Genomic DNA, 13401 nt, shown 5'->3' with positions numbered 1-13401 from the left:
ACAGAAGAATGAAAGACTATTAAAATATAACTTTTAATTCCATATTGTTTAAAAAATATTTTTTTTAATCCAATTATGAAAAAAAGAAACAAGTATATAAAATGATCAGTAAAATATCATTCTATATCAGTCTTATTGCCAGATCTGTATCCCCCAAAAGTCCTATGCCACCAAGTAATGAACAGGGACCTGTTCTCTCAATTAGTTAATTAGATTAATTGTTCATTATTTGGTGGCATAAGACTTTTTGGGGATACAGATTTGGCAGTAAGACTGACGTGGATTAATATGTCATTGAAAATTGTATATACTTGTTTCTTTTAGCTCATAATTGGATTTAAAAATAATTTTTAAACAATATGAAAATAAAAGTTGTATTTTAATAGTCTTTCATTCTTCTGTTGTATAAGAGTGCCCCAACAAAGAGCATTTCCTATTTTCTTCTTTTGGTTTTCTATATGTACCTAGAATATCGCAAAGGACAGCTAACCCCGTAAGAGCGGACCTTCGCGATGCCCCCGAAGAGAGGGTCTTTGGGCTTAGCACCCAGAAGTCCCTTTGCCGTCCTTCTGCGCATGAACAGGAGGCTACAGGGGGGGGGGGTGATGGGAGGAATCCCTCTCAGAGGGAGCGTCTTGAGAAGATGCCCATAGGCTTCTATTGGGCAACGCCACCTGAAGATAGCGTTATCCACTGGGACGAAGCATTCCACTGCTTTGTACATATGAGGTATGTATTCTATGTGTTTTCCCTTTTAGTACATCTTATAACACCACCTGGTACAACTATGGCAGGTGCAGTATCTCCGTATGGTCTTCACAATGAACAACTGAGCGTACACGTTGTAATGCATGCGCCATAGCAGTTTCTAGGGATTTTCAGTAGCAAGAATATCGCGTAACTAGGTGAACCACAGGCCCATTATCTTCACACGGGGCCAGATTCAGAAATGGATGGAATTGCAGAGACGCACCCAAGCGGCTGTGTAATTCTGCCCATCTAAAACGCTAATGCAGCAGGAAACAGAGGGCCTGATTCAGAGCCGCTCGTAAGCGGCCGCTCGTTCGCTCCGAGCGATGTTCGCACATCTGCGCATGCGTATGGGTTGTAATGCGCATGCGCCAACCAGTCATTCCGGTCGGAAATCGTGCGCTCGCAAAACAGCAGAATGAGGCGTTTGTGGGTGGTAACAGGAGAAGGTGCTTGAAAATGGGGAGAGGAGATCAGAACGCAGGCGTGCCAAACGGTCAAAACGGGCATTTTAAGAGTGTGCATAATTAACAAAGCAGTGTCATCGACCGCGTCACTTGGTTGTCTCTTAGCCTGAACTGCTCGCAGTGATAGCGGTAGGAAAATGCTACCACAAGAATAGCGAGCAGTTCATACGCCTTTCGATGTACTCGATTAATCAAATAAATAGCGGAGATGACGTATGATGCGAGCGGCCAGGGGGCGTCTTTACAAAATAGCGAGCGCATGTTTCGTTCGTTCAGACATAGAGGCGTCAACAGACCGCAAAGAGCGCTCAATTTAAATAGCCAGACCCTTTTTCTGAACGAACGTCCGCAAATAGCGTCCGGCTCTGAATCAGGCCCAGAATCCTCCGTGCTGCATCTGCAATCCCAGCTCTGCGACCAGGGTCACAGCCTGTGATCACCATCGTGCCCATTGTTTGCCTTTGGCCAGGCTGCGGTAGCTGAAGCCTACTGCAGCCTGACTGGATCCTGGCAGCTTTTGCGAAGCCAGGAAATCTGCGCCCATCGACACAGATCCTGGCCTAATCCCTCCCCGGGAAGAAGACAACGACAAATTCTTCAGAGCTGGTCGCAAACATTAGTTAAACAAAAATAGGGTGAGAGTTTTCCATGTAAGATTTAAAGGGCAATAATTATACATTATGAAATTATCAGGATAAGGGGTCCTATACTGTATTTCATTTTTCAACTTCTCTTCAGCTGCGGCTGCTCCTAACTATCTCTTTACACTGCACTTTTCTTACTATGGTGGTGCCCTGGGGCAGCTTGGCTGGCTCTGATTTGGGGGGTCCTGCGCTCTGGATTTGAACCCTAGTATGTTAGGGACCTACCCGAAAGAGGTTACCTGGATATGGTGGGTAGGCCCATAACCTTGGCCATGATTATGCTAAAAACCTCTATTGATTGCAAAATTTAATTGCATTTATATATATTATTAATAATTTGGAGTTGTGCACCTGAGATTTGTCTGTTTCTGTGCCTGCAATTAGTCTCATCAGGTAGCACCTCCCATTATATATAGTCAGGTTGTGCAGTCCAGAAATCTTTCCCATAAATCACACACTTGTACTTTTTATTATTCTGCAAAGAGACAAGAATCCCAAAATTCCTGAGCCGTGTAGTCTCTGTTCTGGTATGAATGATGAGAGTCCACCATCATACAATACAGAGCATTGTACAGAGGTAGATATTACTCGTTCTGGTTCCCTCATAATCTTCAGGTCTTGTCCTGTTCCCCCAGGCTCAGAGTGAACATTTCCTCAGTTGTCTGATAATTATAACAGGCCTCAAATCTGATTGTACAACTTCTATCCGATTCCTGCGCTTTGAAGGTGACTGTGGAGAAACTGCCAGAACCGTCCTCCAGGTCTCCGTTTTTTGTTATGCCGTCAATGGGAAATGCTCCATTATACCAGGAAAACGCAGAATTTTCCACATCACATCCATCAACGTAACATCTAAGTGTGACATCGTCGCCCACTCGGGGGCTGTTCGTCAGACACTCAATTCCTCTTATTTTAAATGATTTCCTTTCATCTCCTGTGGGGGGAAAAAATGGATATTACGTTAGTAAATGATTCGGTTACTGAGCAGATCTTGAATTCTTCCAGAATACACTTTTAAAAACCACACAAGTGGTATACATACATTATTAAATTAATTTTAGGAAAATCAGAGTATCTGAATAGTGACAATGGGCTCTATTTACTACAATCCCCATATTGAATGCAGATTGTAGTGTGATATTACCGAGTGAATTCGCATTGCGAATTCAGGCAATATCACAGGGATTTACTACAAATCCCATACAGGGACAGAGCTTGCGATAAAGCTCTGTCCCTGCAAATCCCCTTCGGAGCCTTATCACGGTATTTTCGCAAAAAATACCGTGATTAAGTGCCCGCGCATGCACCGACCGATCGCCGCTGCTACCCCCCGGCGCTAAGCCCCACCCTCCGGTGCTAAGCCCCGCCTTCACAGACCCCCCGCGACCCCCTCCTCCCTTAATAGCACTTACCTGCATGCTCCGGGCCTCCGGTGATGTTCTCCATTCCTCCGGTCAGGTGATTTCCCATACTGCACTGGGGCCCGATCACCTGATGACCGGGCCGCAGTGCACTATGGGAGACCAGCTGACCGGAGGGGAGTCATCACCGGAGGCCCGATCACCGGTCCCTGGAGTCAGGTAAGTAAATTTTTTTTTTTTCTTTTTTTTACAGTAATCAGCTTGCGGTCTGTTTAGACCACGCAGCTGATTACTGGGACCTAATCCCGCCTCTGCTCTCCCTGTTAGAGCAGGGCAGGAGGCCGGTAACCGGGGGAGACCCTGGATAACGTCACCTCCAGGTGGCGTTATTATCACAGGGCTTCCCCTGGTATTTTTTCACATTTTATTTTAGTAACTCTGGTCGGATCACATTTCCCATTACAGTTATGGGAAATGCGATCTGCTTTACTAAAAATAAGTGATACTTAGGGGTTGGAGTAGAATTTTACGAATTCTACTCCAATTGCCATGTAATAACTATAGGTGATACTAAAATAATGTGAAGAGGGTGTGAAATCACAAAACACCCTTTTTCACATTATTTTAGTAAAAATAATGTTGATAAATAGAGCCCATAGTCTGTGATTTTGTGTTTCACCTTAAAAAATAATTGTACTTTTCAGCTGTGGGGGTCACTGGATTCCTAATACACGGGGGTAGGGTTTTCAGATTCCAGGACAAAACTTTGGTCTTTCGTGTGGGGAGGGGACAAATAAAACAAGCATTTTATTTGTCAGAGTCCACTCATGTACAACATATGCCATCAGAGCCCCACATGCCCATCTATATGCCATCAGAGCCCCTACATGCTCCTTTATGGTTTCAGAACCACTTATGCCCATATATATGCCAATCAGCACCCCTTCATATGGTATGCAGGTATGCAGTCAGGAAGCTGACAGTCGAAATGCCGACCGCCGGCTTCCCGACTGTGCAATCCCGACAGGGGACTAATGATAGGCGTCGAAATCCTGACGCCTATCATTATCCTCTCGCCTGGAGCCCGACGCCCAGCATACCGAATGAAGTCGGGGGGGATGGTTAGGGGCTCCCAGGGGGGACTTAGGGTTAGGCACCCCCACAGGAGAGTTAGGGTTAGGCTAGGGCAAGGGGGGGGTTAGGGTTAGGCACTTACAGGGGGTGGTTAGGTACAAGGGAGGGAGGTTAGAGGGGGGGGGAAGAGGGCTAGGTTTAGTTAGTTTACTTACCTATTGGGATCTTCACTGCTGCCAGTCTTCCGGTGTCGGGATTTGAACCATAGGTCCGGCGGTCATTCATACTGATCCCCTTCATACACCGTTATATGACACCACACCCCAATCATGCCTCTACATATTCCAGAGTCCCTATATGCCCCTTTATATAGCATCACAGCCCCCTTATAATATATATATATATATATATATATATATATATAAAACCATACATATAACTTAAGCTTAAAATACTGCTACAATCTCTGTCACTGCCTGCACTGTCTGTCACTGTCTGTCACTGTGTGTCAGTGAGTGTGACAGTGTCATACACTTGCAGGAGTGCAGCCGCACCGCTGCGGAGATGATGCTCTCGTGATATAATGACGTCATCATCTTGCGAGGCTCTCTCCCATCACTAGCAGTCACCAGTTCCAGCCTCCGGGCAGAGACGGGAGGGATTGCAGAAAGGCAGGTGAGTGTGACTGTGGGGCAGATACTCAGTGTGAGTGAGTCTAAGGTGTGAGACTGCAATGTGAAGGGAAGAGCCAGAGCGTGCCACTGACTGCCATGCAGTCAGTCTGTCACTGTGTGAGTGACTGTGACTTGGCTGCCTTTATATATTATATAATACATATATAATATTTATATAAAGTGTACATATCTCTAAACGTGTAAAATGCAATGAGTCTTTATTTCTGGAGTGCTGCCATCCTACTGTATTTATATTATTATCCTCCTTTATTTATATGGCTCCACAAAGGTTCTGCAGCGCCTTACACAGTACATAAAAGAGGACACAAGAAAAACTGTTGTTATTAGAGGTACAATACAATGGAGGACAAGGACACGGTTTATAAACATAGCTGCATACCACAAGCAGCTGGGCGTCAGCAACCAAGAGTTAGGTGCCGTTTGGGGAGTTAGGAGTACATGATAGTATAAGTAGGGGAAGGAGAAGCACGTGAGGGACGAGGGCCCTGCTCGTGAGAGCTTACATTCTAAAGGGGAGGGGCAGACAGGGGCGACACAGATGGGGTATATAGTGAGGAAGCAGCATGGAGCAGTGGGTTAGGATATGTGCTGCGGAATGTGTGTGTTTTAAGATGGTGGATGCTCCCACTCCGGGATCGCAACCCGCTCCATCCCTATGGGAAGGAGGTCCGGGTTGTGAAAAGGGATTATTTCAGATCCCTCCACCCCTTCCTGGCTCCTTCCGCCGGATGTCGGGGCTATTGTGCGCATGCGTGACCTGTAGGTCGCGCATGCACAGTCCCGTCACTGCTCCGACAGGAGCTCCAAAATGGAGCAATGAAGTTGCTCACATGGACAGCTGATTTCGCATCAGCTGTCACCGCGCCGGATCAATGATGAATTGAGCCGCAGATCCCGCGCAGTTCCAGTAAAAAAATCTCAAATTGTCATGTGTATGACATCTGTACGAAATTGTTTCTGCATGTATTTTCTGTTATAATACATTAATGGTATATTTTTGCCATCATTAAATAGTTTGAAAGATTGCTATTATTAATAAATAGAAATTTACTTGACAACAGCTGGCATCGTTTATTGTAGTGGGATGTTACCTCTGACGCGGAGTGTGACCCTCTATTCCTTCTGGTAAGATACCTGAATCTCACTACACCACCCTACACTGCCTGTCAGGGTATTACAGGTAGGCCACCTCAAAACAATCCTGAGTAACAGTCGACAAGGACTTAAGGGGTCTATGTACTAAACCTTGGAGAGAGATAAAGAGGATAGAAATAAAGTACCAACCAATCAGCTCCACTATTCAAACACAGGCCCTGATTCAGAGCCGGACGCTCTGACAGAGCGCTCGCTCTGAATCAGGGCCGTCCTTCCTGATTTTAGAGCGGCCTCCTGGCCGCTCGCGTAGCTGTGGGTGGCCACCCACAGCTATAGCGAGCGACCAAAAAGATGGTCACGATAGTCAACCATCGGGCTTGCGGCGAGACCCTTGTGGTAGGGTCTCGTCTGCCGCAAGCCCTGGAGTGCTTTTGGCTCTATCAGAGCCAAAAGCACTCCCACTGACATCACTTGTGATGTCAGTGGGGCCGGCCCCAGACGGTAGGCGTTCCCATGGGAACGCCTCCGTCTGGCCAGCCACGCCCCCGGCACGCCCACCAAAGGGGGCGTGCTGTCACTCACCATCGACAGCACGCCCCCTTTGTAGCGAGACCCATAGCGACGGGTTGCCCGTCGCTATCCGGGTCTCGCACATGCACACGACGGAGCCGGGTCCGTCGTGCGCATGCGCACTGGCCCAACATCGACCCGCTTGCGAGGGGATCTGAATCAGGCCCACAGCCTGTAAAGTGAGTTAGGAGCTGATTGGTTGGTACTTTATCTCTCTCCAAGGCTTAGTACATAGTGTTCCTTTCCCCTGCCAATGGAAGATGTCAACCGCCAAAATAGACCAGGAAAGGTCAGGAATCTCTTGCAGAGTGAGGGGCTCCTTGGCATGATGAGCATTACGGTCTATGTCACATGACATAGTAGACCAGAGGAGCACCTCTTTAGCCCTCCACTTGATAAGCCTCACATCCAGTGAGACCCTGATGAACCTGGGTGGCAAGGAAACTGCAAGGCAAAGGAAATGACAAAACGTTGAACCCCTCATGAGGATGCTATAAAACAGCTTTAGTTCAACACACATAGCGTAGAAAGGACGCAAGCCCAGAGGTAACTCACAAGAGATGGCCATCGCTCCAGTATAACCAGTTCCTCAAGCTGAAAATAGAAACTTATGTTTGACACACTCAGCGCTTTGTGGTCATAACAGAATACAGAGAATCTGTCGCAATGTTTCTGAAAGTGTATCACATGCAGAAGTTCTGTTTCTAATGAGTCCTGTTCTTAGAATCTGCACTTGAAACTGCACATTCACTGATGCAACCAGGGGCGTATTTATAATGGGTGCAGGGTGTGCGGTGCACACGGGCCCCAGGGGCCAGGGGGGGCCGCAGCGCACACCCTGCACCCATATTATACTTACCTCTCCGGAGTCCCACGTCGGCGCTGGTGTCTGTGCTGGCAAAACGGCTGGAAAATAGTCATTTGTGCGGTCGTTTGCGCATGCGCAGTATAGGGAAAATGCTCGCCGCCGCCATTTTCCCGGTGACCTGCTCATGCGCTATAGACTCTGGGCACACTCTAATGCCCAGAGTCTATAACTGCGGCGCTGGCTCAGTGCGCGGCCAGCTGCCGGACGGAGAAACGCCCCTGGATACAATCCACTCCCATCCAGAGCAATATAGTTACTCAGCTGACTTAATTATCGCATGAGGGAAGTAGTCCATTCAGTATTCCTAATAAAAAGCTATTTTTATTGATATTAAAATATTCAACAAAAATAGAATAAAACACCACAGTTCTTATTCTCACAGCACCTTTTTTCAGCCAGATATACAATAGACGGTGACATACTTGTGAGCAGCAAAGATAAATCCAGATGATAATGGACAAAATAAACAATACCTCTGTTCAGCCTCTCAGTGTGCTTAGGACAGTGTTGGCTAACCTTGACACTCCAGCTGTTGTGGAACTATATATCCCAGCATGCCCTGCCACAGTTTTAGCATGCCCTAATAGCAAAACTGTAGCAGTGCATGCAGGGTTATGTAGTTCCATAACAGCTGGAGTGTCAAGGTTAGTCAACACTGCCTTAGGAGGAATTTTAGCTCACCGGACCCCTGTATGTGTTCTGAGTGCATTGGGATAACCAGCAATGATGTTTCCCCGGGGTCTCCGGAATCCACAATGGTCACCAACCGGGCAAAAGCTCCTGAAGCTCTAGAGAAGACAACACGTCCATCTCCACGATGTCAAAATCATAATCACTGTCAGTAGCCCTGGCTGGTAAACCCTAGTGTTGGGTAGTGGAAAATTTGGGGGGGTCCAAGATTTTTTTCCACTACCATTCTAGGCTTTGAGGCCTGCGGCTGATTATCAGTTTGTGGGATGACCCCATGGTGTCATTTTTATTTGTATTCTGTGTATTCTCACCAAAAAAATAAAAAAAGCCTGCATGGAACCGTGCAGCCCTTTACCTAAGATCACTCTCACACTGTAGGTGTTTTTTTTTTGGCCATCTCTATTGGCGGGTTCAAATCCAAAATGCTTAGTAAATGTGAGGTTCTAGCCTTTTAATGGAGAAAAATGGGGATGGCAAATTCCCAGTGGAATTGAAGTGGTTTAGAGTTTAGTAAATAGAAATCCCGCCGGAGAAACTCTGCAGTGGCACTAATATAGCCTAACAGATGTTTATTAGATTTTCCCCCACAAAGATTGGTTGGACCATTGGTCAGTTTTCCGTCATGTGAATACTGAGGGGAGGGGGTTAGAAGACTGTTGCTATGGCACAGACAAAGCCTGTCTAGACAATGCAGTAAAATGGCTGCCAATCTTTGTTATAACCTGAGCACCCAGCTCTTTTTTTTTTTTAGCGGTTTGGGGCAAATCAACATTTTTGAAGGATACCCACAAAATAGAAGAAGCATCCCCTGGATGTATTGCGGGGCTTCCGCATAAAATATCTCTGATATCTGCTGCAGTCGCCCCCCCCCCCCCCCCCCCCATTCAGATGTCAATAGCAGCACGCATAGGTTTCTATGGGGGCTGCTATATTGTGAAATTTACAAAGCTCCAGTATGCAAAGTATACCATAGATGGGATGTAGGTAATAGACTGGCGGATGCCGGAAAGCAGAAGGACGCGGGACTGATCGAGGTAAGTCCGTGCATTTTAGTACTTAGCAGCCGGGGGGTTAGGTTTAGGGACCCCCGGGCGTCTTAGGGTTAGGCTTCCCCTGAGGAGGGTTAGGCTAGGGGGAGGAGGGTTAGGGTTAGGCTAGGAGGAGGTTAGTGTTAGGCACCCCCAGGAGGGTTAGGTTTAGGGTGCGGGAAAGGAGGGTTAGATTTAGGCACCCCGGGGGGGGACTTACGTTTAGGCACCACCCCGCAAGTCTTAGGGTAAGGCACTACTAAAGGAGGGGAGAGGGGAGGGTTAGGGTACTTACCAGCCTAGACGGGATCTTGTCCTGCGGGCTTCTGGAGTCGGGATTTGAACCGCCATTATTTCATACCCATTCCCCATAGATATGTAGGCTACATATCACACAATTTACCGGTATAGGGTCCTCCCTGGTAATGGCCACTCGCGCTGGTAATGATCACTTTATTTACACATTGCAGGGAGGGGGTCCTATCGGAGCCCCTGCCTCTGCATGTGAATTTATTACCGGATAATAATAAATTGGCCCCATATAAAGTTTATCTAATGGTAAAGCTAAAAGAAAACTGCTGGGAAAACCTTATTCTGTAGCTTTGGGACTGTTGTACATGAATGCAGACAGTTTCTTGTGCATATTTTAGGTGTTTTTTTCTGTGTAGTAGTTGTGTAATCTGTTGTCAATGCCTTTGTTGTCCTTTTGCAGTTAAAGTGGTGGCATGAGAGGAAGTATGTGGTAGGGCAATATTACACTCTATAATCAAAATGCTGGGGGTTCTGGCACAAACATGGGGAAGATTTGACCTTTTTTTTACCCCTGAAATTTGCATTGCCCTTTAGTGCGGGAGCTTGCACATGTTGAAAACACACCCATTTATGCAAAATCACTAAAACTGCTTAATAAGTCACTTTACACTGCAGTGTACACTCATTTTACAGCAGGGGTGGGGAACCTTTTTTCTGCCGCGGGCCATTTTGAGATATATATATATATATATATATATCATTATTCGCGGGCCTGGTGCAGGCCACGCCCCCTCCATGTGATGTCACACGGGCGGGGCCACAATCGCCGATGGTTACAGCAATGCCCGGAGCATCCTGTGATCGTCTGAAACGTCCTAAGGATGCTCCTGGCGGCACTGCTGCATAGATTTTGGCTGCAGTGTGCTATTCTAGGCACCCTGCTAGCCAAATGAGGCTGGCAGAAAAAAGCTCCGAGGGCCAGACCGAATGATTCCAGGGGCCTTATACGGCCCCCGGGCCTGAGGTTCCCCATCTCTGTTTTACACAAACAAAGAATGCTTCCTACTCAGTTTGGAAGGGGAAGTCTGCACATATATTAGTGACTGTTGTCATGAATAAATATTTCCTTTGGCTTTCTTGAATATTAATTAAAGGACTTACTGTAGGCCCGTATTTAATTTGAGGCGAAAAGCCGGAATCGGTGAAAACGTTTCGCCGATGATGTCGTTTCGCCAGGCGGTAAAGTATCGCTGTATTCAATTTGAAAGACTTTCCGTCAAGGCGAAAGGTCAATGCCATGTAATAGGCGAAAAAGTTTAGCCTATGAATAGCAGGAGGAAAAAAGTGCAGAATTGGGGTTTTGGGGTGCAACTTTGCGGGGACCCCAGTTCAGCCTTCAGACAGTCCCCCAAAGGTAAACTGCATCAAAAATTGTTAAAAAAAAACCTTAACACCCCAAAAAAATCACTTTGAATTTGGGGGCGAAAAAAAAAATGTTGGGGGACAAAGTTCAAACTAGCGAACTTGACTCCAGGGGGGTCCCCAAGTATGCCCCAGGTGTTTTTATCATTGCAGGTGCTTGTGGAAGGTGGATTTTTCATGAATTTTTAAACTTAACTTTATCAACTTTTAAATATGCTACCCCTCATTTCCAAGTACCCCAAATTTGCTGGAATAAGTTATTTTCTGCAAAAAACCCCCTCCTGAATACTATTCTGCACCACTTATACAAAAACGCTATTTAGCAGCTATTGAGCCCGTTTAAAACCACCAAATACCTTCAGCGAGCCAAATTAGGGGGTACCATAGCTAACCCCCATGTCAGAGCATCTTTTAGGGGGTGTCAGGCTGATTTCCCCAAATCTGACAGTACTTTCCGCTTGTTTAAGTTTCGCCGGGTCCCATTTTCGCGTACTTTCTTAAATTGAATACGGAGATACGCGGGCACACGCGCGATACTTTTCCGCCTGCAAAACACGCGATAAGTCCGGGAGGCGGAAAAGTATCGTGGGTGTGCTCAAATTGAATACAGCTCTTAACATTAAACGAAAAGCATTGATGTCACGTGAGTTTATGGTATGGCGCTAAGGGCCTGATTCAGCAAATATCGCAATTGCAAAGCTGCGCTCAGGCAGCCTCTGCCTTTCCTTAAATGCCTCTGCCCTTCAGTCACTCGCAGAAGGAGTCATGCGCACGTGCAGGATTATCGGAAATCTGCGATCAGCAGTGCACGCAGGCCCTAATTCCACATATGATATTGTACTGGGTACAGAATCACCTTCTTCACATTAAACTCATGTTACACAATTTTCTTTTGTAGTGAAATTATATAGGGGCAGGTGTACTAAGCCTTGGAGAAAGATAAAGTGGGCAGAGATAAAGTACCAACCAATCAGCTCCTGCCATGTTTCAAACACAGCCTGTAAATGACAGAAGCGGATTGGTTGGTACTTTTTCTCTCTACGCTTTGATAAAACACCCCGTTTATGAGCACGTTTGCATTGATACGTTCCATTCTCCTTAGGTTTATCATCGTAACTGACAATTTAGTTATTCACACCCAGATAATGGATGACAGGATCACTTACTTGGAATCTGTGATGTTTTTGTGCTGCCGGCTACAGGGTCAGGTTCTCCTAGTAATACAACAGAAATAACATATTATAATATATACGTAATTAGAAAGCCTTCTCCGTGGTTAGACGATAAAACAGCCCTATCATAGCAGACAGACTCTCACTAGGAGCTAAAGCTTGTCCATAGAGTGTAAGCTTTGGGGAAGCGAGATGCACTATGCAGAAAAATGCGGTCAAACCTCTGAAAATAGAGGTCTGACCGCATTACCCGCATGCACATAATTCTAAACTTGGTAAGATCATTTATATAGGCACAAGCAATGAAGATAGTACCAATCCGCATCAGAGGGCAATCCGTATCAGCCAGTCATAAGTGGGTAACTAGTTTGCAATCACAAGTGTGTGGTTTGTACTATTAGTTAATAATTATTTTCTGTAGAGATGTGTGCCGACCTTCTTTTTTGGTTTTGGATCTGGTTTTGGATTTTTTCCTTGGTGTTTTGTTTTTCGGTTTTGGTTTTGGATCTGGATTTTTTCTTAAAATATCATAACAGCTAAAATCAAATAAAATGGGCCTGTTTTTATTCCTACAGTATTATTAACCTCAATAACATTTATTTCCAGTCATTTCCAATCAATTTTGACCACCTCACAATATCATTTTTTTCATCTAGTTAAAGCCAAGAGGTTGCATCCAGCTAGCTGGCTGACTAAGCTAAGCGACACAGTGGGCGGCACTAACATGTGGCAGTTCAGCTTCCAATTTCCAACACGGATACAGTGTGTTATACAGTGTGGGTTGGATACACCAATAGTGCACTTACTATGACAGCAGTGTCAGCAGAGCGGTGGTGCCAGCAGTGTCTTCAGTGCAGGTTTGCTGGCTGTGTTGGCAGTACAGGGGTTGCTGACGGTGTCTTCAGTACATGGAATGGCAGTGCTGCGGTGCTGGCAGTGGCCCTGATTCAGCGCCGGTCGCTATTTGCAGTCGTTCTTTAAAAAAAAAAAAGCGGTGGCTATTCAAATGACGCTGCTGTTTTAATTATGCACTCCCATAAAACGCCCGTTTTGACCTTTAAGCACGCCTGCGTTCTGATTTCCACTCCCCGTTTTCAAGCACCTTCCCCTGTTACCACCCACATACGCCTCCTCCTGTCACTCAAAATAGCAGGCATTCGCTATTTAGCGAACAAACGATTTTCGGCCGCACTGACTGGTTCGCGCATGTGTATTAAAATCCGTACGCATGCGCAGATGTGCGAACATCGGTCAGAATGAACGAGCGGCCACTTACGAGCGGCTCTGAATGAGGGCCAGTGTCCACAGTGAAG

The 13401-nt window shown here is 46.2% G+C and overlaps 1 protein-coding gene across 1 annotated transcript in view; it reads right to left on the bottom strand.

Annotated features, from left to right (window-relative positions):
• Positions 1-2311: 2311 nt before the first annotated feature.
• NCR3LG1 (natural killer cell cytotoxicity receptor 3 ligand 1) overlaps positions 2312-13401 on the bottom strand; it is a 69175-nt gene continuing 58085 nt past the window's right edge. Inside the window, exons 11-12 of the mRNA XM_088458238.1 lie at positions 12083-12130; positions 2312-2795 (exon numbers count right to left, since the gene is read on the bottom strand). Coding sequence (XP_088314364.1) covers positions 2473-2795; positions 12083-12130 — 371 coding nt within the window. The 3' untranslated portion in view covers positions 2312-2472. The remainder of the gene's footprint in view (positions 2796-12082; positions 12131-13401) is intronic.

This window comes from Taudactylus pleione, unplaced genomic scaffold (genome assembly GCF_031769625.1).
Source record: "Taudactylus pleione unplaced genomic scaffold, aTauple2 ptg000820l, whole genome shotgun sequence".
NCBI lineage: Eukaryota > Metazoa > Chordata > Amphibia > Anura > Myobatrachidae > Taudactylus > Taudactylus pleione.
Note: the sequence above shows the minus strand (reverse complement) of the source record. Positions and strands in the feature narration are given on the sequence as shown.